General features: G+C 48.4%; 2 protein-coding genes across 17 annotated transcripts in view; one reads left to right on the top strand and one right to left on the bottom strand.

Moving 5' to 3' along the window:
* Positions 1-5,629, top strand: part of MRC2 (mannose receptor C-type 2) — an 85,417-nt gene extending 79,788 nt beyond the window's left edge. For both annotated transcript variants that reach the window (XM_075911591.2, XM_075911590.2), the window contains exon 30: positions 34-5,629. In XM_075911591.2, the coding sequence (XP_075767706.1) occupies positions 34-254 (221 nt within the window). In that variant the 3' untranslated portion in view covers positions 255-5,629. The remainder of the gene's footprint in view (positions 1-33) is intronic.
* A 16,175-nt stretch (positions 5,630-21,804) lies between these two features.
* Positions 21,805-27,293, bottom strand: part of MARCHF10 (membrane associated ring-CH-type finger 10) — a 114,026-nt gene continuing 108,537 nt past the window's right edge. For all 15 annotated transcript variants that reach the window (XR_012898013.2, XM_089773924.1, XM_089773922.1 and 12 more), the window contains one exon: positions 21,805-22,860. Coding sequence is in view for 14 of the 15 variants with exons in the window: in XM_089773924.1 (XP_089630050.1) it covers positions 22,777-22,860 (84 nt within the window). In the remaining variant the exon portion in view is untranslated. The remainder of the gene's footprint in view (positions 22,861-27,293) is intronic.

Genomic DNA, 27,293 nt, shown 5'->3' with positions numbered 1-27,293 from the left:
GGAGCTTCATGGGCATTTTCCTGTCTCCCTCAGCTCTCCCCGAGAACACGACAGCCATCGCCGTGGTCGTCCTCTCCGCCCTAGCGCTGTGCGCTCTGATTGCCCTCACCGTCTACCTGTACAAGCGCCGGCGGAGCGCGGAGCGCGGGGCCTTCGAGAGCGCCCGCTACAGCCGCACCACCTCCAACCCCAGCGAATCCGCCGAGAAGAACATCCTGGTGTCGGACATGGAGATGAACGAGCAGCAAGACTAATGGGGGAGCCGGGGGGAGGGGGAGGGACCGAGAGCACCACACCAGACACGCACGGTCAGCAAAGGGCAACAGCAGAATGGCCGCGGCCGGGACAGGGAAGAGGCGCCGAAGGGGCGGGGGCACCATGAGGGCCTGGCGGCAGCGTCTCCCTCTCACGTCCCGAGAGACACAAACCTGCCCTGTCTGCTCTGCGGTCCCAGCCCCATGGGAGTTTAGGGGATGGCAGTTTCTGGGCCACAGGGGGAGGGCAGAGCATCGCCCAGTTAGAGCTGCCCAGGAGCCGAGGCACCCGCTACCCTGAGGTATCAACAGCCGGAAGCATTCAGGGCCAGAATGTGGCCCCCTGGACTGCCTCCCCTGAGAGACCTTCCGTCTAGGTGAGAGGTCTCTAAACCAGCCTTCCCCCTCCACGTATCCAGGGGGGAGGGTTCCCCTCCTCTCCTAGCGTCTGTGTATCCATCATGCCTTGCTGGGTCACTGCTGCCCAGACCCTTCCTCCATCCCTCTCCCAGTCGCAGAGCACGGCCACCGCCCATCTTCCCTCCCACAAGTGGCTGTCCCACTAAATCCCTCAGGATCAGATCAGAGCTCTTCTGTTCCCCCCACCCCCCACCAGATACGAAGGCGTGAGCACTCCCCCATCTTCTAGTGCTGTGTCTGATCTGTGGGGGGGTTGCTCTCCGCCCTGCCTTCCTCCCCACCTTGCTGTTTTTCCTGCAACAGCAGGGCATGTCATGGTGCAAAGGTATTTATTCCGTAGGGTGTTAGAGACAGAATCCTTTGCCCATCCCCGCCCCTGCGTCTCCTCTTCCGTGGACTCAAACAGTCCACGTCCTCCGCGCCTGAATGATGCCAAGAACTGGAAAACGGAGCTCTCCCGCTTTGTCTCTTGTGCCGACAGGGGGTTTGTATCTAAAGCTGCAAGCTACAATGCAACTCGTGCTGCTAAGCAGTCTGGTCAGTCTCGGTCTCATTGCAGATTTCTGACAGGAAGCTCAGAGTAAGGAATGAAAGGCCCCTGGCACCACGAAAGTTTGCACATTGTCACATTCCTGTGCCAGACACGGACCGGGCGCTGAGCGTGCATCGTACACACAGCGCCTGTGTTCACCATACGTTCCTGTCATGCTTTGCCAGACATGACATGCCTTTACATCCGGTGTGGTACACACACTGCCACGGTGGCTGAGCAGCAAAACACAAGTTTATCCTTCCCATTCCATCTCTGTGAAGTTCTACATTCCTGCCCTTCACAAGAGTCACCCATTGTCTTTGAAGTTCAGCACGTATCAGACTGTTAAGTGCCTCTGAGTGATACTGTTCTAATTACCCAACCCCAACGGGTAGCACTAGGCCATCTGGCCATCGGTTGTAGGTTTGGAATCTTTAAGGAATCACTTTGCATCTACCCTGTGTGGCGTTTGTTCCTCAGAAAGAACTGACGGAGCAAACTGTGGATGTCAACAATTTCTGTAGAACTTTCCTCTGTTGGTCTAGGTCACACACAATCTGGGTGCTGAATTCTTTTTCTGTACGACAGCCGGAGTTGCCCGCTTTTTTCTCCATCCAATTTAACAGGAACAGTCTAGACCTGGCGGTTTTCTGAGTGACATCTCTTTGAAAAGTGCTTACAAGCTTTTTTTTTTTAACCTTTTCTTCCAATTTGTCTCCTCTCTTCTCACGTGGCCACTTTGGAAATACATTCTTTTCCGAAGCTGAAACAGGAGTTGTGAGTTGTCTTCCCATCAGGAGTCGTGCTAGTCTGTATCCAGTAGCTGTTGTTGCTGTTGATCTGTAATTCAAAAAAGCAATGAATAGCTCTTCCTGCTGTAGGTTTTCCTGGCTGTCTGTAGAGCTCTCTCTCTTCTCCATTCGCCTGTGGGTAAAGTGGGATGCTAGTAATATCATGATCATATTTCATTTGGAATGACTTAAACTCTGCTGCAGTGAATTATGGTCCATTGTCCATCACTAGTTGCACTGCAATAGCAAAGTGAGCAAAAGGGCACTTCCTTGATAACACTGCAACATGTTATGTTTTTCAAGTACATTAATTGTATATACTGTACCTGGCAAATAGTCCACAATGATCAGCTAACGGTGTCCTCTGAAAGCATTCAAACTGCTGCTAGTTTCCTGCCAGGTTTGTCTGGTAGAGATGTTTGTACACTCTAGGGCTCAACTTAAGAAAGTCGATTTGTCCTGGACTGCCTCTCAAAAGTCCAGTATGTGGAGTTCTTCCACCTTTCTCACTAGGCCTCTCTTGGCTGCCGTGCTACAGCTGAGAAGGTTGTTGGTCTTTGATCCTATGCATTCTGAATGCAAAGACTTTGTCTTATAAATTGTTTCTGTGATGAACTGGTCCATGCAGTGCAGAGTATTGCCAAGGCTAGTTGGAGCTGTGTGAGATGGCTTGAGCTCTGGGAGATATTGAAGGTTATTGTATGTCTCTTCTGAGATGACTGTGGCATCCGTACCTGAGTCAAGTCTTGCTATGAATGTTCAATTTCACTTTCCAGGTAGGTTCTGTGTCATCACACGAGGTAGATCCCAGAAATAATGGCTCTTGATTGTTTCTAATATGAGTCAATTCCCTGACTGCTTTTGGTAGAGCAAATAACTGGAGAATGTCCACGTTTCATGCATTTATTACACTGTATGCCTTATCTCTCGGGATAAGACTTTGTCCAAGACTTTGTTCTTTCTCTTTGCCTCGGGTGTTTTGTGATAATGACTTTAAACACCCAAGTGTCTTTACCTGTTTCTAAGTCAGTGTTAGGTTTTTCTATTTCACCAGCTCAGAATGCTTTGCTCTGTGTTAATCTGTGGCTAGGGTTAAATCTCTCTTCAATTGTAGCTGCTGTGAAAAGTTTGTATTGGTAAATCCAATAGCATACTGTCTCTGCTATTTTCATGTTTTGCATTTCCAAAACCACAGTTTTCAGGCATTGTATACAGCGCTCTGATAAAACATTCAACATTTTCCCCTGGTTCTTGAATTCTCTGGAGAAAACATTCTCTTTCATAAATCACATCTCATCTGGGGTGTAAAGAAAGCTTTAGCCATAGCCAGAACACTTTCATAGTCATCTTTGTCTTCAGTAAAGTTTCCACACAGCATAAATTAAGGAACCTGTATTTCACCAGTTTCCTTGTAGAACTTGGTAGCAATGTGAAATCTTGGAATATATTGTTTCCAGTCTGTCCATTGTGAAAGTTTGTCAAAGCTGAAGTTCTTCATTGCATTGAGATCCTGCAATCTCTGTTGCTTTGTTCCTTCTGTTTGAAACCTTTTTGCTGTTTTCTGTTTCTATTCTTAGTTTGCTCCTGTCACCAGGTTATGTTCTTCTGTCCCAGATGTGGACTGGCTGTAGAGTTTGCTTATATATACCAGATGTGTTCATCAGAAGCTCCTTTAATGCTCTGCAAGTCTGACTGAGGTTAATTTAAATAAGGTATTTTCCACATAGGCACCTAGTGGCTGAACTGTAAAACACAGTTTAGCATTCCATTACCCTGGTGGCTCCCAATCCGTGGTCCGTGGGCCCCTGGTGGTCCGTGATGGTACTACTGCGGTGGGCTCAATCCTTTTCTTTTCTTTTCTTTTCTTTTCTTTTCTTTTCTTTTCTTTTCTTTTCTCCTCCAGGGAGGGGGGTTCATGACATTTTAACAGACTGAAAAGGGGTCCGGATGCCTTAAAAAAGTTGTGAACCCCTGCATTACACTCTTCTAGTTCCCAGCTGCACAGCTGCCAGACAGATGTTCTTTCCCTCTCTTTGTCTCTGTCACACTCCATCCTCCAGCACACCCCATTCCATACTGGTCATTCTGCTGTTAAACTCTGCTGACTCTCAGATCAATGGTGTTTCTTGGGAGAAACAACCCTGAGCGTTGAGTTTGTTTTGTGTTGTGTTTGGAATTGGTTGCCTCACTTGGACTGTGATAAAAGGGTGGGAGAGGGGGCTTGATTTTGGATATTTGGGGTTTTTTTAAAGGGAAATGATAGCTGCTTGCTATACTGTATTGAATGCGTGCTGAATATATATACCCTCTTTCACGCCGATGGCTGGGAAGTTTATGGTTGCTTGTTTCATGTGATCAGGGTAGCTAGGAAGGCAATGCATGGCTCGTACCCTTCTTTCGTGCTTTGGAGCTGTGCAATAAGAGACACCTGGGTTTCCTGGAGAAGAAGCCCGGAATGGAGCTCAGCTTCTCCACTTCATCCTCTGGCTCCCGTGACAAACACTTTGCCAGAGTCAGACTCCAGATGACTGGAAACAGCGAGAGACATTCAGCCCTTGAGGGGTGATCTCTGGTTGGAATAGGACGTGAAGGAGGCCTTCAGCCTCTCTGGAGTGGGACCGCATGCCCCTGCAAGAGACACTAGGTTTTAGCCCTCTGCCTCCACGGCTTGAATTTTGGTTGTTCTAAAGACAATGGGAAATAGCTAATTTTGTTACTCTAATTATTATGGCATCTGTATGAACTTTAAAATGTGTTGATTACACTTAAGCTGGAAATTAAGTGTATATAAAACAGTTTTGCTGGGGAGGGATGTTTGTTTTTGGCTTGCTCGGGGTTTTGTTGCATGATGGATTTTGTTTATTTTGGGTGGTGTCTACAATCTGTCACAATAGTCTGAAGTGAGGGGCAACTTGCAGACAACGGAACTGCCCCACTTCCATTTCCTTGCCATGGCTTTCTCTGTGTTTATTTCCTGAGGATTTTTCTAGAGCGGTTTGTTTGCATACCCAGACACAGGGGGCTGTTGTGGATGAATGCACTAGCCTTTCAGCTTTGAAGATTTGGGTAGAAAAACTTGATGAGGATGAAAATGAATTTGCTGATCTCATCCCAATCCCCAGTGGGCATTTAGCTCCATCACACACACACAAAACAACACCGTTCGCACTGGCAGCCTCTTCCCCAGGGATCTCCAGAACGTAACTAGCAGGAGGGTTGCTTGGTGTAAATAGACGTCTGCTGGCCTAGCTGGAAAAGCAAGGCAGTGCTGCTGGGCGGGACTGAAGAACTCGCAGGGGTCCATGTACTGAAACAGCAGGGGATTACAGCCCTTTTTTAAAAAGGGTTTTTTATGTTTCTGATCAATTCTTTCTCTTTCAAGGTGAAATAACAAACTCAGAACTGCACAGCGTAGGGGAAATTCTCTGCGGAAAGATGCATGTCATTAATTGACAAAGATCAGGATTACTGGACTAATTCATACACAGCTAAATGGAATTTCCTACCACCATTAGAATAATGTGAAGAGGTGCTTACAAGGACCCTGTCAATGTATGTTTTGCCTTTTTTTTAAACTCATGTTTTGTAAGATCCTTCTCGAAACTTGGAAATAAAAGTCCTTTCCCCACCAATTTTTCCCCCTCCCCTTTGGCAAATGGAAGTTTTTTCTTTCTTTGGGTCCCTAATGGTCCTGAGGCGCTGGAGCTCAGATTAAGCTTTCCTCTGCTTGTGGCTGTCCCAGCACCTCTGCTGTCACCCAGTTGATGGAGTTGCGTATGTCTGTGAGTGGCTGCTCTGCAGATAGTTGAGGGATCTTTCAGGTTGATTTTTGCTGCCCCTAGAATTGAGGCAGCTTTTGTTTGTTCACTTTAAATCTCAGTGACCAGTTCATTGTTTTTTCAAATGGGGTATTTACTAGGGATGTGATAGTGTAAACGTGTGAACAGTTAACTGATGAGTCTGGACTCATCGGTAAACCTTCACGATTACACACAGCCCCCTTTCCCCCTGTATCAGAGGCAACAGGGCAGAGGGGGCTGGAGGGAGCCAGTGCTCATGGGCTTTTAAGCCGGCTCCTTGTGCATACCGGCTCCCGTGGCCTACCTGCCCCTGCTCTCCTGCTGCTTCTGGATCAGAGGCAGCAGTGAGGGGATTTAAAAGTTGGTTCCCAGCATGCACTGGTTCCCATGGAGCTGACTCACCCGTGCCCTCAGCATGTAAATGAAATTTTCCGCGGTTACATGTTCACCAAAATAAACACATTTTAACAGCCCTTGTATTTACATTTTGACAGCCAGTTCCACAAGTTCATGAGCTATGTTAGACTTGGACAGGACTGAGTTAACTCTTCTGGGGGCCTGGGGCCATTAGATTTTTGTGGGGCCCTCTAGATTCCAGGGTGGGACCAAAAATGAGGGGTTCAGAGTGCAGGAGGGGGCTGTGGGTTGAGGCAGGAAGGTGGGTACAGGAGGGGACATGGGCTCTGACTGTGGGTTAGGGATGTCACATGTAGTCAACTATACAATTAACTGATAAACCTAGGCTTATCAATTAATCTTGCCTACTATATGCATTTCTCCCACCTTCCCCCCGCCCGCTGTCTCTGTATCAATGTATCTCTAGCTTAAATGACAGCTCCCCACAAGCACCAGATCCTTTTCCCACCCTGCCCCTGTGCTACTGCCTCTGATAGAGAGGCAGCAACACAGAAGCTGAGCGAGGGTAGACTGGAGCCAATACGCAAGGGAAGCCAGCTCCCTGCACATAATGACTCTGCATCTGGCCCCCCGTTGCTGTCTTCTACAGAGGAAACGGGACAGGCAGGAGCTGGGTCTGAAAGGAGCCAGCTTAAAAGCCTGCCCCTCCCCCCCCATGCTGCTCCCTCTATCAGATACAGAGGCAGCAGCGTAGGATAGCAGGGGGCTGCCCGGGATGGGCTGGGAGTGCACTGGCTGCTGGCCCTGCCCTAGGGACTATTAACTATTCGTGTAACCAACAATATTTTGTGTGCTTACGTGATTATTCAATTACCCAGCATCTAACAACCCTACTGGGGATGCAGGTTCTGGGGTGGGACTGGAGATGAGGCGTTTCGGGTGCAGTAGGGGACTCTAGACTGACACCAAGAGGTTTGGACTGTGGAAAGGGGCTCAGGACAGGAGGTTGGCGTTCAAAAAGACACAACACCAGCCCCGCAAGGTGGGGGGGAAGAGCAGCAGCACATGGAACTGCCTTTGCCTCCCCCCACCAGGCAGGACAGGATAATACTCTTGGGCTTTAGTGCCCGCAGCCAGGGCTGGGGCTATGGGAGCCTTGCAAAAAGATCTGCACTATTGGTGGTGTGGAGATATTTTTGTGGGGTGTCCCTTAGCATGGAACCCTGGTCTGCAACCCCCTATATCCCCCTTCTTAATTCAGCCCTGGGTTTTGAATCAATATTCTGGGGTTTCCTCAACAAGGGTTGGAAGATTTAAGGAATTTATCCTCAAGCATCTGGAAAATAATAAGGTGACAGGTAACAACCAACATGCATTTGTAAAGAACAAATCATGTCAAACCAATCTGATAATAAGGGAGCTTGTGGATAAGGGAAGAAGCGGTGGACGCGGTATACCAAGTAAGGCATTTGATACGGTCTCACATGATCTTCTTATCAATAAACTAGGCAAATACAACCTAGATGGGGCTACTATAAGGTGGGTGCATAACTGGCTGGATAACTGTTCTGAGAGAGTAGTTATTAATGGTTCACAATCCTGCTGGGAAGGTATAACAAGTGGGGTTCCGCAGGAGTCTGTTTTGGGACTGGTTCTGTTCAATATCTTCATCAACAATTTAGATATCGGCATAGAGAGGATGCTTATTAAGTTTGCAGATGATACCAAGCTGAGAGGGGTTGCAAGTGCTCTGGAGGACAGGGTCATAATTCAAAATGATCTGGACAAACTGGAGAAATGGTCTGAGGTAAATAGGATGAAGTTTAATAAGGACAAATGCAAAGTGCTCCACTTAGGAAGGACCAATCAGTTTCACACATACAGAATGGGAAGCGACTGTCTAGGAAGGAGTACTGCAGAAAGGGATGTAGGGGTCATAGTGAACCACAAGCTAAATATGAGTCAACAGTGTGACACTGTTGCAAAAAAAAGGGAAACATGATTCTGGGCTGCATTAACATGTTGTGAGAGAGACACAAGAAGTCATTCTTCTGCTCTACTCTGCGCTGATTAGGCCCCAATTGGAGTATTGTGTCCAGTTCTGGGCACCACCGTTCAAAAAAGATGTGGAGACATTGGAGAAGGTCCAGAGAAGAGCAACAAGAACGATTAAAGGTCTAGAGAACATGACCTATGAAGGAAGGCTGAAAGAACAGGGCTTGTTTAGTTTGGAAAGAAAAAGACTGAGAGAGGACATGGTAGCAGTTTTCAAGTATCTAAAAGTGTGTTACAAGGAGGCGGGAGAAAAATTGTTCTCCTTGGCCTTAGAGGATAGGAAAAGAAGCCATGGGCTGAAATTGCAGTAAGGGAAGTTTAGGTTGGACATTAGGAAAAAATTCCTAATTGTCAGGGTGGTTAAACACTGGACTACATTTCCTAGGGAGGTTGTGGAATCGCCATCCATTCAAGAGCAGGTTAGACAGACACCTGTTAGGGATGAGCTAGAAGGTGCTTGGTCCTGCCGTGAGGCCAGGGGACTGGACTCGATAACCGCTCAAGGTCCCTTCCAGCTCTAGGATTCTAGGATTCAGGGGCTGGAATTCAGGAGGGCTGAATCTGACCAGCTGAGTCTAGAATATTTATCAATTTTAAAACTTGGTTTTCTGGCCCTGATTCAGGGAAGCAGCCTTTTTCAGGACCCAGATTAAATTTTGCTAATGTATGAGCATGTGCTTCATAGATTCCATCTAATTGGACTGCTTGAATAACATGGGCCATAGAACTTCCCCCAAACAATTCCTAGAACAAATCTTTCAGAAGAATATCCAAACTCGAGTTTACAATTGTTACTGATAGAGAATCCACCATGACCCTTGGTAAGGTGTTCCAATGGTTAATTACTTCCACTGTTAAAAATAATAATAATAATATATATATGCCTTGTTTCCATGAGAATATGTCTAGCTTGAACGCCTAGACATGGGACCATGTTATAACGTTCTCTGCTAGATTGAAAAACCTATTATTTAATATTTGTTTCTCACGCAGGTACTTACAGATGATAACCCTGTCACCCCTTAACCTTCTCTTTATTAGGGTAAATAGGTTGAGCTCCTTAGGTAGCTCACTGGACGGCAGGTTTCTTCTTTGAGTGGCTGTGCATGTCCACAGCAGATGTGCCTGCTTGCCATATGTACTGGTGCTGGAGGTTTTTTTCCCTAGCGGTACCAGTAAAGGAGCACCTCTAGCAACTCTTGGGGCATGTCTAGACTACAGGGTCACCAAAACTATACCTGCGTCTACACTGCCGCTGAGTTCTGTCGACATAACGTTGACAGAACTCAGCAGTTTTGTCAACGGCTGTAAACCTCATTCTACGAGGAATAATGCCTTTTGTCAACAGAGTTCTGTCAACAGAAGGCGTTATTGCATCTACACTGTCCTTTGCGTCTAAACTGTCATGTCAACAAAGTGGCTTGCTTTGTCGACAGAGCTGGATGTAGTCTAGACACTCTTTGTCGACAAAACTTCTCTCAACAAAAGCCTGTAGTCTAGACGTACCCTTGGAATGGTGCTTCCATGGCATGGTAAAAGGGGCATTGTGCTTTCCTTCCTCCCTCAGTTCTTTCTTGCCACCAGTGATGGTGCACAGAACCGCTTTTGCTCCAGCTAACCGCTGTAGCTGTTTGTTCGTACATTAGTGTTTCATAGCTTGCATGTATCTAGTTCCCTAGTAGTGTAATGCCATAGCTAGTTAAAGACCTTGTCCCTTGTGGGACTTCGCCCTGGTTGGGGTATGCTCCAATCCCCAGGCTTTGAATCCTGAAACACCTGCACATGTCCTATGCCAATGGGGACCCACACAAGAGTTGCTTGTGCTGCCTGGGTGAAGATCACATAATGACAAGTGCGAGATTTGCAAGTCCTTTGGCCAAAGGACTGAAAAGGAGCAGGACATTCAGCTCTGTGCCCTCCTTATGGAGTTGACCCTAACTCCAGCACGGGTGCATTGATCCAACTCAGCACCAAGCACAGTGGCCACAGTGTGTAGCGCTCCAGCGGTACTGTCTAGTGCTGTGGTCACCAACCCATTGTTCATGATCGACTGGTCGATTGCGAGGCCTCAACCAGTCAATCACGAGGTGTTCTGGGCCCCCCCATTTTCCCCCACCCTCAAGAAGCCCCACCACCTACCTCCAGCGACAATGGAGGTAGTGGCGGCTTCCCGCTGGGAGGACGGAAGTCCTGAGCTACCCATCACTTCCAGGGGTTCCAGAAATGCGCTGGCTGCTTCCTTGCCTCAGGTCTGTGGCGTGCCAGGAGCTTATCCAGGGGAGTCCCCAGAGGCACGTGCTGGGACTTCCCTTCTCTGTGAGAGGGGGGAAGTCGGCACCGGAGGGGGCATGTGTGTGGGCTTCCCTGCTCTGTGGGGTCTGGGGGGAGGAGGTGGGTGCAGGGGACTCTGTCCTCACTGGCACCCTATCCCCTACTGCAGAACCCTGTCCCCTGCCACAGAGCCCTGTCCCCACTGGCACCCTGTCCCCTGCCTCCTGCTGCAGAACCCTGCCCCCCTGGCACCCTGTTCCCTCTCTCCTGCCCCCAGCCATAAAACCCTGTCCTCACTGGCACCCTGTCTCCTGCTGCAGAACCCTGCCCCCACTGGCACCCTGTCCCCTACCCTAGCACCCACTAGCACCCTTCGCCAATACCATGTCCCCTGCTCCCACCAGCACAGTTGGAGCCTCATTAGTGAAGCTTGGGGAGTTTTGGAGGAGTTATCGTTTTGCATCTCACTTGTGTGGCCCCCAACTGACTTTTCTGTGGGTCAGTGACCCCGATTCAAAACAGGTTCCCTGCCCTTCTCAGAAATAAAGACAATGCAGAAACTTTTTGTGTTTGACACGGTATTTTAGTTCAAAATGAAGCCTGACCAGCAAACCCCCAATTGGGGCCAAGCCTCCATCTGGCCACAGCATCATAATACTCCTGCACTCCCTTTCCCCCAGACCCTAGATCTGAGCTTATCATACACTGGAACCCCCTGCCCTGAGCCCCTCACATACCCCAACCCAAATTCCTGCACCCTCACATCCTGTGGCTTGCTTAGTACCCCAACCCTCCATCTAACCCCAACACTGCCCGGCCTGGAGACCCCTCCCTGAGCCAGCATCCCTTTCTCCACCTCTTTCTGCATCCAGATTTCCTCCCAGAGCTTGCATCTCTCACCCCTTCCCACACCCAAATCCCTCATTCCCACCCCGGAGCCCACACATCCTGTCTCAACTCAGCAAGGGTTCGGCTAGATTATAGGAGTTCTTCAGGATTCCAGAGATCTCTCAGAAAAACTCTTCTACATCCAGGGATGTGTTTGTTCTTCCACTTTTTTTAGTTAGAGAGCAAACATGCTCTTTCAGTAACCTCTGTATGCCTCTTTCCACAAGGAATAAGGGGGCTTCCAAAAGAAGGGTTTTTAAGAATTGGAGGGAAAAAAGCATCAGTATAAGGGTTGGGGATAGCAAGTGATGGAGAGGTGGAGAATGGAGAGGGCGGGGCGGGGCTTCAAGGAAGGGGTGAGGCTTCAAGAAAGGGCTGGTGTCTTGGGGGAAGGAAGCGGCAGTAGATCTTGGCTCGTTCTGTCATTTAAAAAGTGATCTTGGGTGTAAACAGGTTGGAGACCACTGGTAGCTCCGGTGAAGAAGCTAAAGAGGCCACTGTGGGCCATTCACAGCCTGCCCATAAATTGTGGGGTAAATCTGAGGGCAGGCAAAGACCCGTGTCAGGCAGCTCTCGGTGCCCCTCAGGCGTCTGGGCCCCAGCTCAGTGCATGCCGGCCTCCCTGGGCATTAGCAGGACTCTTAGCCAGATCCAGGAGTCCTCCACACCGGAGGCCCTGCAAGCAACACAACTGATAATGGCTCTGCCAGAGCCAGCCACCCAGGCTCCTGCAGCTCCCTGGTCACAGGGCAAGCTTGCACTCAAGGCTTCTAGGTCCTCGCCCCAGTGGCACCAGCGCCCATCAAAGCAGGGTCCAGGCAGTGCTCTCCTGCATGCAGCCGCCACGAGTCAGCCCACGAGATGCAAACCCTGCTGACCTCCTGTGACTGTCAGGTCGGGAGCCCAGACAGGGGTTCGTGGCTCAGCATGGGAGTGCAGACCTTCAGAGGCACCCAGTCCCCACCATGACCAGGGACACCAAAGATCCCAGAGTTCACAGAACCACTCATGCAAACCCCCTACGAGAATGGCCTGGCTCCCCGGATGGATGCCTGTCACCCCCACATAGATGCGGTCCCCACCGCGAGCATCGTCCTGCACTAGACTTGCTCCACCTCATGGTCACGGTCACCATCACCGTGCCATTCGTACAGTGTGCGGCACAGGTCGCTGGCCACTGGCCGTTGCAGATCCACCAGCTATAACTGCTCCCAGGGCAACTTTTCCAGGTGATAATCAGGGGTCCTTGACTTTGGACTCGGGGGTCACAAGCCTAGCACTGCCCATTTTGCAGCTACGCGGGATCCTTGTTACTGTGTAATGGTGGACCATGCCCCAGCGCTGCCATAGTCTAGGACTCCCAAAGTGCAGTGGACCAGCCCTTTACAGTGGAGCCCACCATACTGATGGTACCGGAGCCATGGTACCATGGTACTAGTGGGACTTGTGGGGGTTCACTCAGCCTTTCCAGACCACTCATTCGATGGCCAGGGCCTTGGAGACCGACCACGTCTCCCTCTCCACCCCACAGAAAAGCCTTGGTAGAGGCATCTCCTCAAGCCCTGCAAGGTGAGAAGGAGCACGTGCCAGAGCCTCCAGTACCTACGGAGGCACCAATTGCCTTGCCCTCATCATCATCATCACCAGGTGAGGCCTTTATGACATCCCCTTTGGCTGTCCCTCAGGACGACACACCAGCTCATCAGGAGCTATTGAAGATGGGGGCTTCCAGCTTGCAGGTGGAACAGCTTCTTAAACAGGAGGGGCAAGGGCTCCTACGAGTAGGGGCAGTGGCAGTGGCCCCCCCGGAACACAGGAACAGGGGGTTGTGTCCCTAAAGCCAAAGGGGGCTCAGGCCTATCCTGGACCGGCGAGATCTGAACCAGTACTTAGCAAAGCGAAAGCTCTGCATGATGTCTCTGGTTTCCATCATACTCAACATCTCATGGGACATGGGGTGGCATGCACTTACATTGTACGCCATGCCAGACTCCATATGCGTCCTCTACAGCTATGGCTGGCTTTGGGCTTCTCCCAGTCCTGAGATCAGTTGTACAAGGTTTTCATTGTTCCTGATAGTACTTACCTCCCTTCAATCTCGTGCGCAGGGCCTTTTGCTCTGGTCTGGCAGTGGTCAGAGTTCTCACGGACAACACAGCCTCTCATCCTAGGCCTTTCTGCACCCCAACCTCATGCCCCTCCAGCTCACAGTGTGAATGCTGCATGGCTGAAACCTGCGGAACGGAAGAGCATCCTCCAAGTCCTTCTCAAGAACAGAAAACCTGCAACCAACCAGACCCACTTGACAAAATGGACGAGGGGCTCACATTGGGCTGCCAATCGTGGCATTTCCCTGTCAGATATGCTTATCCTGGACTATCTGTGCCACCTGAATAACCAGGGTGTAGCACATTCCTAGATCAAAGTGCATCTGGCAGCCATTGCCACCAGTCCAAGATCCCACAATCTTCTCCGATGACATGACAGGCAGGTTCCTCAGGAGCCTGGAACAACTGCTCCCTCAGGTTAGCAGTCCCGCAGTGGGACCTTAACTTGGTCCTAGCCAGGTTCCTGAGGCCACCCTTTGGCCACATGTTCCTTGTCACATCTGTCATGGAAAGTTACCTTCCTCATGGCTATAACATGGGCCAGATGGGTTTCCAAGCTTCCAGCCTTTGCCCAGCATTCCTTCCCAAGATGGTGTCTACTTTTCACATGAGCCAGGACATCTTCCTGCCGGTACTCTGTCCAAGGCCCACACACTGGGGGTATGTCTAGACTACAGGGTTTTGTTGACAGAAGTTTTGTTGACAGATACTGTCGACAAAGCTTCTGTCGACAAAGAGTGTCTAAACTACATCCAGTTCTGTCGACAAAGCAAGCCGCTTTGTCGACATAACAGTATGGACGCAAAGGACAATGTAGATGCAATAATGCCTTCTATCGACAGAACTCTGTCAACAAAAGGCGTTATTCCTCGTAGAATGAGGTTTACATACGTCGACATAACTCAAAGGCAGTGTGGACGCAGGTATAGTTTTGTTGACAAAAGTCCACTTTTGTCGACAAAACCCTGTAGTCTAGACACACCCTGGATGTGAGAAGGACCGTGGCTTTTTACCTGAACTAGCTTAAGCCAGTCTAGAGATCCACCGAGCTGTTTGTTTCTTTGGCTGAGTGGATGAGTGGCCAGCTTGTCTCCATGAAGAGGATGTTGAGCTGGATCACCCGGTGCATCCACACCTGCTATGATGTCAGGAGCCCCTCAGCACTGATTGTGAGAGCTCATCTGACCAGTGCGCGTATCCCAAACCAGGACATCTGTTGGGCCACAACATGCTCATCAGAGCACACATTGGCCAAGCACTATGCCACTGTCAGCCAGACTAGGAATAATGCTGGGTTCAGCAGAGCTGTGCCGCAATCTGCTTGTCCATGAACTTACCTACCTCCAAGGGTCATTGCTTGAGAGTCACTTGCTGTGGATGAACAAGTGCAGTTGCTCAAAGACGACAAGACTGTTCCCTCTTTCTGTAACTGTTCTTCGAGATGTGTTACTCGTCCTTTCCACATCCCACCCTCCTTCTCCACCGTTGGAGTCTCTGACCAGAAGGAACTGAGGGTGGGGGCAGCATGCAGTGCCCATTCCACCGCATCATTGATGTGTCATTCCAGCGCTTGGCAGAGCCCCTCCTCTCTGGGTCCTGCTAGGGGAAAAACCTTCCAGCACAGGTGAATGTGTCGAGCATGCACAACGAGTGCAAAATGGACATGAGCAATACCAGTGTAGAGGCAGGAAAAGGGAATAAGGGAATTTGTGTGCAGCCATCTTGGTCTTGTTAACAAGAGAGCAAGAGTCAGGCTAAGTCTGTGGCCTGACAACGCAAGATCTATAATTAGACGCTGCCTTTGCCTCTCTCCTCTATACAGAGATAGGGACAGAATGCTGACTCTGACAGGGACCTTGAGATAAGGAGCATCTGAGTGGAACTAAATAACTGTTAGCTATTAGTGTTTCTAATGGGAAGGAGACTAATTGTTATTGTTATTATATTTAATAGACAGTATATAAACGGCTTCATAATTGCTTGTATTTGAAGATCTGCCTGGGGGGCGGAGGGGGCAGGGCTCCACCCCTGTCCGAACCAGTTTTCCCTTGCTGCAGCTCGTAATAAAACTGCCTCTAGCTACTTGTTGCTTAAACACAACCCAGAGCGAAGGCTTGTTTTCTTCCACACCAGCAAAGCCCCAGCTGAGGCAGTTATTGCTAATGAGGGTCCAGCTGGGGGCTATATAAAGAAGGGTTCCCAGAGGGGTAGAGGAGGATTCTGGCTGGAGAGCAGGATGGACCTGACTGCCTGGGAAGCAGGAGGCTTCCTGGTGGTAGAGCAGTGCCGGGGAAGGAATATAGAGCTGGGGAGCTCTGGCCTGACCTCAGCCCACCCCTAGGCTGCAAGGCCTGAGGCAAGGCCTGAGAGTACTAGGGCTGCAGGAAAGGAGCCAGGATAGGAAAAGGCAGCAGGTCCACACTCCTTTGCTGATGATGAGTGGCCATTACAGACTGCAATTTGCCCTGGGGCAGGGGCTAGATGAAGACTAGCAGTGGGTCACTGAGGCAAGGAGAATACAGGGGAACTGGGTGCTCCCTGGGAGGGGAGGACCCCAGAGTACAGGGAATGATAAACACCTCTCCCCCAGAAGGGGGCCAAGAGACACTGGAGTGGGCACTGCCAGAGGGCACTGTCCTGAAGATAACACCATGGTCCAAGAGTGACACGGCTCCGGACTGGAGAGGGAAGTGAGGACACGGGGAGACACCAGACAGAGGGAGGCATCCCATGACCCGACAAGAGCTAATTCCCAGGGCTACCAGCAGGAGGTGCCATGGCAGTGAGTCCGCCCTGTGATGCTGTCCTACTGAGGCTTTGCTCATTGATGATTTTAAAAAAAACCCAAAACCACAGAGCAGGAGCTTGAAAGCAGAAAAGCTAAGTGTTTGAAAAGCAGCCCCTCATTGTTTTTTCACTCAGTGCACTCAGGCAAGTGGGAAAGAACACAAAAAAAGGTTGAACTGGGTCAGACCAAAGGTCCATCTAGTCCAGTATCCTGCCTTCCAACACTGGCCAATGCCAGGTGCCCCAGAGGGAGTGACTAGAACAGATAATCATGAAGCGAATCCTCTATCACCCATTCCCAGCTTCTGACAAGCAGAGACTATGGGCACCATTCCTACCCATCCTGGAAAATAGCTATTGATGAGCCTGTCCTCCATGAATTTATCATGGTTCCTTTTTGAACCCTGTTAAATTTCTAGACTTCACAACATCTTCTGGCAAGGAGTGCCGAAGGTTGACTGTGCATTGTGTAAAGAAATACCTCCTATTGTTTGTTTTAAATCTGCTACCTATTAATTTCATTTGGCGACCCCTAGTTGTGCTATGGGAGAAAGTAAATCATTTTTTCTTATCTATTTTCTCAACATCAGTCATAATTTTATAGCTCTCTATCATACCCTGCCTTCAGCTGAAAAGTCCCAGTTTTATTAATCATCTCATTTGGGAGCTGTTTCAAACCCCTAATCATTTGTTACTTTTTTCTAAATTTTCCAACACCAAGATAGCTCTTTTTGAGATGAAGAAACCACATCTATACACAGTATTGAAGACGTGGGTGTACCATGGATTTATATAACGGCAATAAAATATTCTCAGTCTTATTCTCTTAAAATTATACCTAACAACATTCTTTTTAGATATCTGAAAACTGCTATCATGTCCCCTCTCAATCTTCTCTTTTCTAAACTAAACAAACCCAGTTCCTTCAGCCTTCCCTCATAGGTCATGTTCTCTAGACCTTTAATCATTCTCGTTGCTCTTCTCTGGACCCTCTCCAGTTTTTCCACATCTTTCTTGAAATGTGGTGCCCAGAACTGGACTGTGATGGGGTGAACAAGCCCCACACTAAAGGACTGGGAGTAGCCCAGGCCCAGCTGGCTGAAAGAGCCCCGCCCTTACAGCCCTGCTGGGCATGCTCCCAGCAGGGCCAGTATATAAAGCAGGCAGCGGCCCAGCAGAAGGGAGGGCAACTAGAGGTTAGGAGGAACCAGGCTGCAAAGCCGGTGTTCCTGTGACAACTCGGACCCAACTGAAGGCGTGTTGGACCCCGGGAGGGAAGCCGGCCCCAAACCCTCAGAGTAACGGGCACACCTACCCGGTCTACCCAGCCCCGGTAAGGACCGCCGCCCCAACAGACAGACTGGGGGGGTGCCAGGGTGGTAGGAAGCGGCCCAGGGCGGAGGTTTCCTAATCCAGCTTGGTGCGTAGCGGCTGGATTCCCCACCAAGCTGGCAGGACCTAGAGTCCCTGCCTTCAGGGTCCTGGGCTGGGACCCGGTGGAGAGGGAGGGCCCGGGGCCCCCTACCATCTCTTGCTGCACTGGGGGAATCACTCGGGCCAGGAGAGGCTTTTTCCCCAGAACTAGGCCTTGGGTACCGTATATGCCCTGAGAGCGGGGCTGGGACTTTTTGAGACTTTGGGTACCGTATATGCCCTGAGAGCGGGGCTGGGATTTTTTGAGACTTTGGGTACCGTATATGCCCTGAGAGCGGGGCTGGGACTTTTTGAGACTTTGGGTACCGTATATGCCCTGAGAGCGGGGCTGGGACTTTTTGAGACTTTGGGTACCGTATATGCCCTGAGAGCGGGGCTGGGACTTTTTGAGACTTTGGGGTACCGTATATGCTCTGAGAGAAGGGCTGGGACTTTTTGAGACTTTGGGTACCGTATATGCCCTGAGAGCAGGGCTGGGACTTTTGGGATTTTGGGTACTGTATATGCTCTGAAAGAAGGGCCTAGACCGAGGCACGGGCCAGTAGAAGGGGCCCGCAACCCATGTCAGGAGCGTACCCACTGACATGGACACAATACTCCAATTGCGGCCTAATCAGCGCAGCGTAGAGTGGAAGAATGACTTCTTGTGTCTTGCTCACAACACACCTGTTAATACATCCCAGTATCATGTTTGCTTTCTTTGCAACAGCATCACTCTGCTGACTCATATTTAACTTGTGGTCCACTATAACCCCTAGATCCCTTTCTGCCGTACTCCTTCCCAGACAGTCGCTTCCCATTCTGTATGGGTGAGACTGATTGTTCCTTCCTAAGTGGAGCACTTTGCATTTGTCTTTATTAAACTTCATCCTATTTATCTCAGACCATTTCTCCAATTTGTCCAGGTCATTTTGAATTATGACCCTATCCTCCAGATTAGTCGCAACCCCTCCCAGCTTGGTATCATCTGCAAACTTAATAAGCGTACTTTCTATGCCAATATCTAAATCCTTGATGAAGATATTGAACAGAGCCAGTCCCAAAACAGACCCCTGTGGAACCCCACTTGTTATACCTTCCCAGCAGGATTGAGAACCATTAATAACTACTCTCTGAGTACGGTTATCCAGCCAGTTATGCACCCACCTTATAGTAGCCCCATCTAAGTTGTATTTACCTAGTTTATTGTTAAGAATATCATGCAAGACCGTATTAAGCGCCTTCCTAAAGTCTAGGTATACCACATCCGCCGCTTCTCCCTTATCCACAAGACTCGTTATCCTATTAAAGAAAGTTATCAGATTGGTTTGACATGATTTGTTCTTTACAAATCCATGCTGGCTCATGTCCATTCCAATATAGGTGTGTGCGTGCAGCCCCGGGGGCTTATTAGGGGGCCCCTGGTTATTGTTGGGGGCTGGGTGCGGGCGGAGCCTGTCGTTCCTGCTGTTGCCACTCCTGCTCCCACAACGAGTGAAGTCGGGGCGTGGGCCCTAGGGAAGCACTCTAGGAACATTTTTATTTGAGTAGGTACGCCTCTGGGTAGCAGGAGTGTGCAGGCCCACGGACTTTAATGTGCCATGGTATCCCTGAGGCCATGAAGCCTCTAGTTGGTCTGCTCTGAAACGAGCAAGGGGCCCTCAAACAGGAGATACTGGATGGTGTTTTGGAGCTCCAGCAGCACCCCAGAACCCTGGAGCCATGAACTAAGGCGCAGAACCACCCAGGTGACCATCACTCGAGCTGCGGCGTCTGCCATGTTGAGAGCTGCTCTGGAGATTGCTCTCCCCCCTTCTTGAAGAGCCTTGTATTCCGAGCGGGAGTCCCTAGGGAGCATGTCCATAAACTTGTCCATGGATGCCCAGGTGTTGTATGCATAATGGGACAAGAGGACTTGCTGGTTGGCAATGTGATATTGGATTCTCCCAGACATGTAGACCTTCCGTCCCAGCAGGTCAGACTTTTTGGCCTCCCTGTTTTTAGGGGTGGCTGCTGGCCGCCCTTGTCTCTCCCTTTGATTAACAGCTTGCACCACCAACGAACCTGGGGGAGGGTGAGAGGAGAGGTGTTCGTTACCCTCTTGGGGGACAAAGTACCTCCTTTCCGCATGCTTATCCACTGGAGGAATGGAGGCAGAGGTTTGCCACAAGGCATTGGAGATTTTGGCCACTGTTTTGTTGACCGGTAGAGCCACTCTAGAGGGAGTGTCAGCATGCAGAATGTCAACAGTAGAATCCGAGTTGTCGGAAACCTTCTCCGCTTGAACCCCCAAACTTTGGGCCAGGAGGCGGAGAAGGTCCTGATGTGCTCTAGCATTCACGGAGGGCATGGACGGGGTGGAGTCGGCTAATGCCTCATCTGGGGAGGAGGACGATGACCCCTTTTGGACCTCACCCAGAGGGGCATCCTCGCGACCTGGATCATCCAAGGTGTCCATGGACGAAGAGGGGGGTGGTTGGCTCACCGGAGCCGTGCTCCCCCCTGGACCTGGGGACGACTGGCCCAGAGGTAGAGAACATTCCAAGGTAGGGGACCAGACCAGAGGAGTTGCCGATGGAGGAACTCGTGGCCTCAAGGAGACAGAAGCCAGTCTGGGGGGTGGCGGGGGGGGGGGTCCGCGCCTTGGCTCTTGTGATAAGCCTAGGGAGTCCAGAAGGGCCATTGCCCTGGAGGCTGAGCCCATTGTTGCTGGTATGGGAGCGGAGAACTATGGTGCTGGGAACGGTGCCGAGAACGGGAGCAGCATCGCGAGCAAGACCTGGAGACCCTCAAGGACCAGACAAATTCCGCCTCAGAGTCGGACGAATATTCCGAGGCAGAATAGTTCGGTGCCAGTGCCGGTCGGAGAGCCACTTCCATGAGGAGGATCTTAAGGTGCAATTCCCTCTCACATTTCGTCCTGGGCTTGAAGGCCTTACAGATTTTACAGCCTTCTGTAAGGTGTGCTTCTCCCAGACACTTTAGGCACGATGAGTGCGGGTCACCACATGGCATAGGCCTATTGCACTTTTTGCAGGGCTTAAAGCCTTGTGGGCCGGGCATGGTATACATGGTATGCTCCCTACTGGCCCTAAGGGTACTGCTGAGGGAAAAACTTCCAACAGTGCATGCAAGCTGTGCGCACACACCTATATTGGAATGCACATGTGCAATCACTCGAAGAAGAATTATCCCATTCATCTGGCCAAATAAACAACTTAATAAAACTATTGGTTTTGCCAGCCAGTTACTGGTAGCTCTGGTTTCCATGGAATTTTATAAAGTGCCATATGGATTGCAATTACTGTGCTTTGCTTTAAAAATCAACAATTGATGGCAATTTTCATTTCATCCAGTGGTGAAAACCACTCCTATGAATAGAACTGGTTTGTACAAAACAAGTAACCACAAGATCTTTGTTTCCAATTCCCAGAATCCAGCCATGAATCTGACTCAAGAGTCACTGTCTGAGCAGGATAATGAAGGAACACAATATTCAGTGGATATAGTGAATGCTTAATAAGTGCTTAATAAGTGATTTTACTCATAGACCATGACAATTCTTCTAAGGTATGCTTTATTCAAACCACAAGCTATGTGATGTTCTGTGACTAATAAACAACCTGTACTAGAAAATTACTTGTTGCTGACATTCGGTGTCAGTAGGGACAGTTGCCACCCAAGATGGTTTAGATCAGGGCACCCCTGCTCATCATGTACCCCAACTCCTTCCTCCAAGTCACCATCCAAACCCTCTGCACTCCATTGCCCCAGGTCACAATTTCCTCCCAGATCCTGTACCCCCTCCAACACCTTCATAGCCTGGGACCTCAGCCCCAGCATCTACCACTCCAAGGACCTGTATGGGATTAGTGAGGCTTCACCAAAAATAAAATGTAGTCTATATGTGTTATCTGTTTGGCTAAGGCCTGTGAGGCCAGAGTCTGGGGTGAGGGGTGGAAGCAGTGTAACTGTCTGCCCCTTTCCCTGGTGTAGCCCCCAGACCAAAAGATTAGCCTCTGTGGGTGCTAGAGGAGGGACTGCTCCATGGGCCACACGCACCCTGCGGGCAAGAGGAGACCCCTCCATAACCATCAAAGAGAAATTATTTCTTTACAGATCTGAACATTGTCTGAAAAGAAAGCTACAGCAAATCTGTATTGATCAGTTCAAAGTTGTGTAAAATCCAGGCTGATTACACAGCATCTAACTCTGAAGCATTCAATTTCCATTCCCACTTCATGTGCCATTTATTACCAACAGACAGCAATACACCAAATGGATGGATAAGTGTTCTAAATGCTTTTTGTGGCTATAACTGATGATCAGTTTCTTAATACATAATTATTTTCTTCTGGTTAAAGTTAGAATTGTGACCTCGTTTCTCTTCTCTCCTGGTGCTAAGAGCCAGTGAATCAAACTGTAAATCCTGTATGTAATGGAAACCACTTCAAGTCAAGGATGCTGCAGGACCTGCAGTATCTCTTGTTCCAGCATCTTTACTTCTCCCCACTCAAACAAACTCCTCATGGCTTTAGTGTACACTAATTTTTAAAAAACAAGAATAAGGGGTGAATAAAATAATTTTACTAAAAGTTTGTCCCACTCAAGCTGGAAGCAATACACTAATAGGTTTGTCATCACATACAGTAAATCAGTAAATGTACAAGTGCGCTAGAGACGATTCCAGTGTAAGCTATATATAATGATCTTTTAAATTTACTGTACAAACCCACCAGACTCTGAATCATAAAATGAATATGTAATATGTGGTCCAGAGTACACAACGAAGCACAACATGCATTTCTGTAACTTCTTATTCTAAAGGTTACAGAAGGTCAGGCAAAAACACAAAGTGCCTACAGCTGTTTTCTGTTATGGACAGCAGTTTTAGGATATAATCAGTTGAACCAGCATGGTTTCTTCACTACTAGCTGCTTTGTTTCATGTTATTTTAAAGTAATTATCAATTGGTGTTTCTACTTTTAAAGACAGTAAAAGACCCCTGAAACGGCCAGTTTAACATGTACACGCTTGTTTTAGTTTGTTGTAGAGCAAGACTAAAAAAAAAAAAAGTTTAAAACACACAGAGAAAGGTATTCAATATAAAAGCCTCTGCCATATTCCAAATTCACTGGACAATCTGGTAAGCATTCTTTTATCCATTGTTCCCCGACTCTGAATCTGTAAAATGGAGAAAAAAAGACTACTTAGAATTCCTCCCTACATAAAGAGGAAACACATTCAATACATTCAACAACCTAAAAAATGTTTCTTTTAAACGCACACAGCAATGAACAAATAGGAAAAAGAACTAGGCAAACTCTCAATGGGTACATCTAGACTACAGGGTTTTGTCGACAGAAGTTTTGTCGACAGATACTGTCGACAAAACTTCTGTCGACAAAAGAGTGTCTAGACACATTCAGTTCTGTCGACAAAGCAAGCTGCTTTGTCGACAAAACCCTGTAGTCTAGACGCAATCCTACAGGCAATAACACCTTCTGTCGACAGAACTCTGTCGACAGAAGGTGTTATGCCTCGTAAAATGAGGTTTACCAGCGTCGACAAAACTGCTGAGTTCTGTCGACGTTATGTCGACAGAACTCAGCGGTAGTGTAGACGCAGGTATAGTTTTGTCGACAAAAGTCCACTTTTGTCGACAAAACTCAGTAATCTAGACACACTCAATGTCACATCTCAGCACTACCAGGAGCACAGTCCTGCTATCAGACATGCCTAGACAGCTCCTGAAGTCAAATGGAGTCATGCATGCCTATCTGAGGGCAGAGTTGGTTCCCCAAAGTGCAAAATGAGCATATTACTTGAGACTGCTTTGGAACCAGAACAGTTTGAATTACTGTGGGAAAACATGGGCTTGTGGCAACAGATAAGGTGTTGTATTCCCAAATGTTTCACAGGAAGTCTGTGATGCCTTGAGGAAGTCATTTAATCCCGGTGCCTCAGTTTTCTTAACTATAAAAAAGGGACAATAATGCATATCTCACAGGAATGTTGCAAAACCTCATTTGATAATATTTGTAAAACATTTTGAGATCATTGGGTTGATGATGTAAAAGAAATGCAAAGCATCATCCTAAATGGCCTTATTAATTACTCCTTAGACATACGGCTACAAGTCTGGGTTCCTCTCAGGTAACTAGCAAACCCAAGGATTCTGAAATATTAGTCAACTCTGACATTATATTAGTAGTGTTTGGCTGAATATTCTACACTCACTGCTTATGAACATGTGGGATGCATGCAGTGGGACATGAAAAAGGGCTGTTTCATTGTGGGAAGGAATATTAAAAAAACAAATTCTGCTGTTACATTGGTTTAATGTCATTGGAGTTATAAATTAGAAAAGAAATTGGCCTTTATAAATTGTGTAAAAAATATGGAATATTCAAAAAATATAGACTTTGCACCCATCTATTGGTTTTTGAATGGTTCATTTTCAGTTCAAGCATCATTGGAGAGCCATTTAGCTGTGCTTCAGTCTGAAAGCCCCATAAGTTGAGCTGCTTACAGAGTAACAAACCATTCACTCTAGAACTTGGAAGACAGGAAAGTGATCAGGAACATTAAACATGGATTCATCAAGGGCAAGTCATGCATGACCAACCTGATTGCCTTCTATGACAAAGTAACTGTGGACATGGGGAGGTTGGTGGATGTGATATATCTTGACTTGACTTGGAAAAGCTTTTGATATGGTCTCCCACATAATTCTTGCCAGCAAGTGAAGGAAGTATGGATTGGATAAATGGTTTGTAAGATGGACAGAAAGTTGACTAGATTGTAGGGCTCAATGGGTAGTGATCAATGGCTCGATGTCTGGTTGGTGGTTTCAAGTGGAGTACCCCAAGGATTGGTTCTAGGGCAGAGCTGGGCAAAATAGGGCCTGGGGGCCAGATCCAGCCTGCCAAGCCACTAGTTCTGGCTTGCGGACCACCCTGCTGGTACCCTCAAGCATGCAGCTGCCACAGTTTAGAGGCTTTCTGCTCTGCAGGCAGGAGGAGGCTTTGTTTGATCTCCCGGCACCCAGCCCAATCCTCAGCTTCTATTGGCTAAGAGATTGGCCCGAGGGATGGGGGCAACACCAGACTCTTCCTCCTCCCGGAACTGAGAGTCACAAGGAGGGAACAGTCTGTAGTTTCAAGCGATCTGAGGCTGCAGCAGGCAGAGAGTCCAGCCTGCCTTGGAGGTGCTGTAGGGCTGCTGGCGAGGAGATACTTAGCCTGCCTCTGGCACCCCTGCCCATTCTGCACCCCAACTCCTTCCCCCAGGTCACCATCCAAATCCTCTGACACCCTTGCCCCAGGTTACAACTCCCTCCCAGACCCTGTCCTACACCCCTCCCCCAGGCCAGAGTCCTCTCCTGCACCTGTTCTAGAGCCAGTTTTGTTCAACATCTTTATTAATGACCTGGATGAGGGGATGGATTGCACCTTCAGCAAGTTCGCAGATGACACTAAGCTAGGGAGAGAGGTAGACATGTTGGAGGGTAGGGACAGCATCCAGAGTGACCTAGACAAATTGGAGGATTGGGCCAAAAGAAATCTGAGGTTCAACAAGGGGAAGTGCAGGGTCCTGAACTTGGGACGGAAGAATCCCAAGCATTGTTACAGGCTGGGGACCAACTGGCTAAGCAGCAGTTCAGTAGAAAAAGACCTGGCAATTACAGTGGACGAGAAGCTGGATTTGAGTCAACAGTGTGCCCTTGTAGCCAAGAAGGCTAATGACATATTGGGGTGCATTAGGAGGAGCACTGTTAGCAGATTTAGAGAAATGATTATTCCCCTTTATTCAGCACTGGTGAGGCCACATCTGGAGTATTGTGTCCAATTCTGGGCACGCCTTTACATAAAGGATGTGGACGCATTGGACAGGGTCCAGTGGAGGGCAACAAAAATTATTAGGGGGCTGGAGCACATGACTTATGAGGAGAGGCAGAGGAATTTGGGTTTGTTTAGTCTGCAGAAGAGAAGAGTGGGGGGGGGGTTGATAGCAGCCTTTAACTGCCTGAAGGGAGGTTCCAAAGAGGATGGAGCGAGGCTGTTCACAGCAGTGACAGATGGCAGAATGAGGAGCAATGGTCTCAAGTTACAGTGGGAGAGGTTTAGGTTGGATATTAGGAAAAACAATTTCACTCGGAGGTTGTGAAGCACTGGAATGGGTTCCTTAGGGAGGGGGTGGAATCTCCATCCCTAGAGGGTTTTAAGTCCCGGCTTGACAAAGCCCTGGATGGGATGATTGAGTTGGGGTTGGTCCTGCTTTGGGCAGGGGGTTGGACTCGATGACTCCTGAGGTCTCTTTCAGCCCTATGATTCTATGATTCAACACAGGTAAAGCCCTGTGAGCAGATCAGGTATGTATAGGAAAGCACATTGTTTTCTTTTCTTGGCACTTAAGCCAGTTCAATAGCAATGCAGTGTGTGTTCTGTTGGACTGCATCTGCAAATGTCCAACATTAGCACGTCTCTGTTGGTTGTCATTCTGCAAGAAAACAAACATATTGCACAATGCCTGCTAAAAATGTTCAACAGCCTTACAAATGGCACTTTAAAACTCAAGTGCTGAGATTCAGGTATCCAAATACTAACACAAAAATGTATTTATTTGGAATACATGAGTTACTTACCCATATAAAAACCAGGAATAAAAACTGACCTTTTAGATGTCTCTGTGATGCTAATGATGGACAGCAAGTGACCAGCTAGGTTAGGTTAACTTGTTGACCACAATGGAACAAATGGTTCATAAGAGCTGCTAAATAATAAATGAGAATTGCTTTCTATTTGCAATGACTTAGTTGACTATGAAATTCAATGTAGTCTCAGGGTCAAAGCAAAAGAAAGAGAAATATGGAATAATTTTAAAAACAAGAAAATGCCATAAGACTACTTGGAAAAATGTCAGAGTAAGTTTGCTCAGAGAAGGAGCAACAAGTTCCGTGGCACCTTGCAGACCTTGCTGGAAAGGTATAACAAGTGGGGTTCCACAGGGGTCTGTTTTGAGACTGGCTCTGTTCAATATCTTCATCAACGATTTAGATATTGGCATAGAAAGTACGCTTATTAAGTTTGCAGATGATACCAAGCTGGGAGGGGTTGCAACTAATCTGGAGGATAGGGTCATAATTCAAAATGATCTGGACAAATTGGAGAAATGGTCTGAGGTAAACAGGATGGCTGTGTCTAGACTGGCCAGTTTTTCCAGAAAATCAGCCGCTTTTCCGGAAAAACTTGCCAGCTATCTACACTATCCGCCTGAATTTCTGCAAAAGCACTGACTTCCTACTATAAGAAATCAGTGCTTCTTGCGGAAATACTATTCTGCTCCCATTCAGGCAAAAGTCAGTGTAGAAAGCTCAGATTTGTTTTCCACAAAAAAGCCCCGATTGCAAAAATGGCAATAGGGGCTTTTTTGCGGAAAAGTGCATCTAAATTGGCACAGACGCTTTTCCGCAAAAAGTGCTTTTGCGGAAAAGTGTCTGTGCCAATCTAGACGCTCTGTTCTGAAAATGCTTTTAATGGAAAACTTTTCCACTAAAAGCATTTCCGGAAAATCATGCCAGTCTAGACGGAGCCGATGAAGTTTAATAAAGACAT

This window comes from Pelodiscus sinensis, chromosome 29 (genome assembly GCF_052426305.1).
Source record: "Pelodiscus sinensis isolate ZL-2025 chromosome 29, ASM5242630v1, whole genome shotgun sequence".
Taxonomy (NCBI): domain Eukaryota; kingdom Metazoa; phylum Chordata; order Testudines; family Trionychidae; genus Pelodiscus; species Pelodiscus sinensis.
The sequence above is the reverse complement of the archived record's forward strand: the minus strand, read 5'-3'. Positions and strand labels throughout refer to the sequence as shown.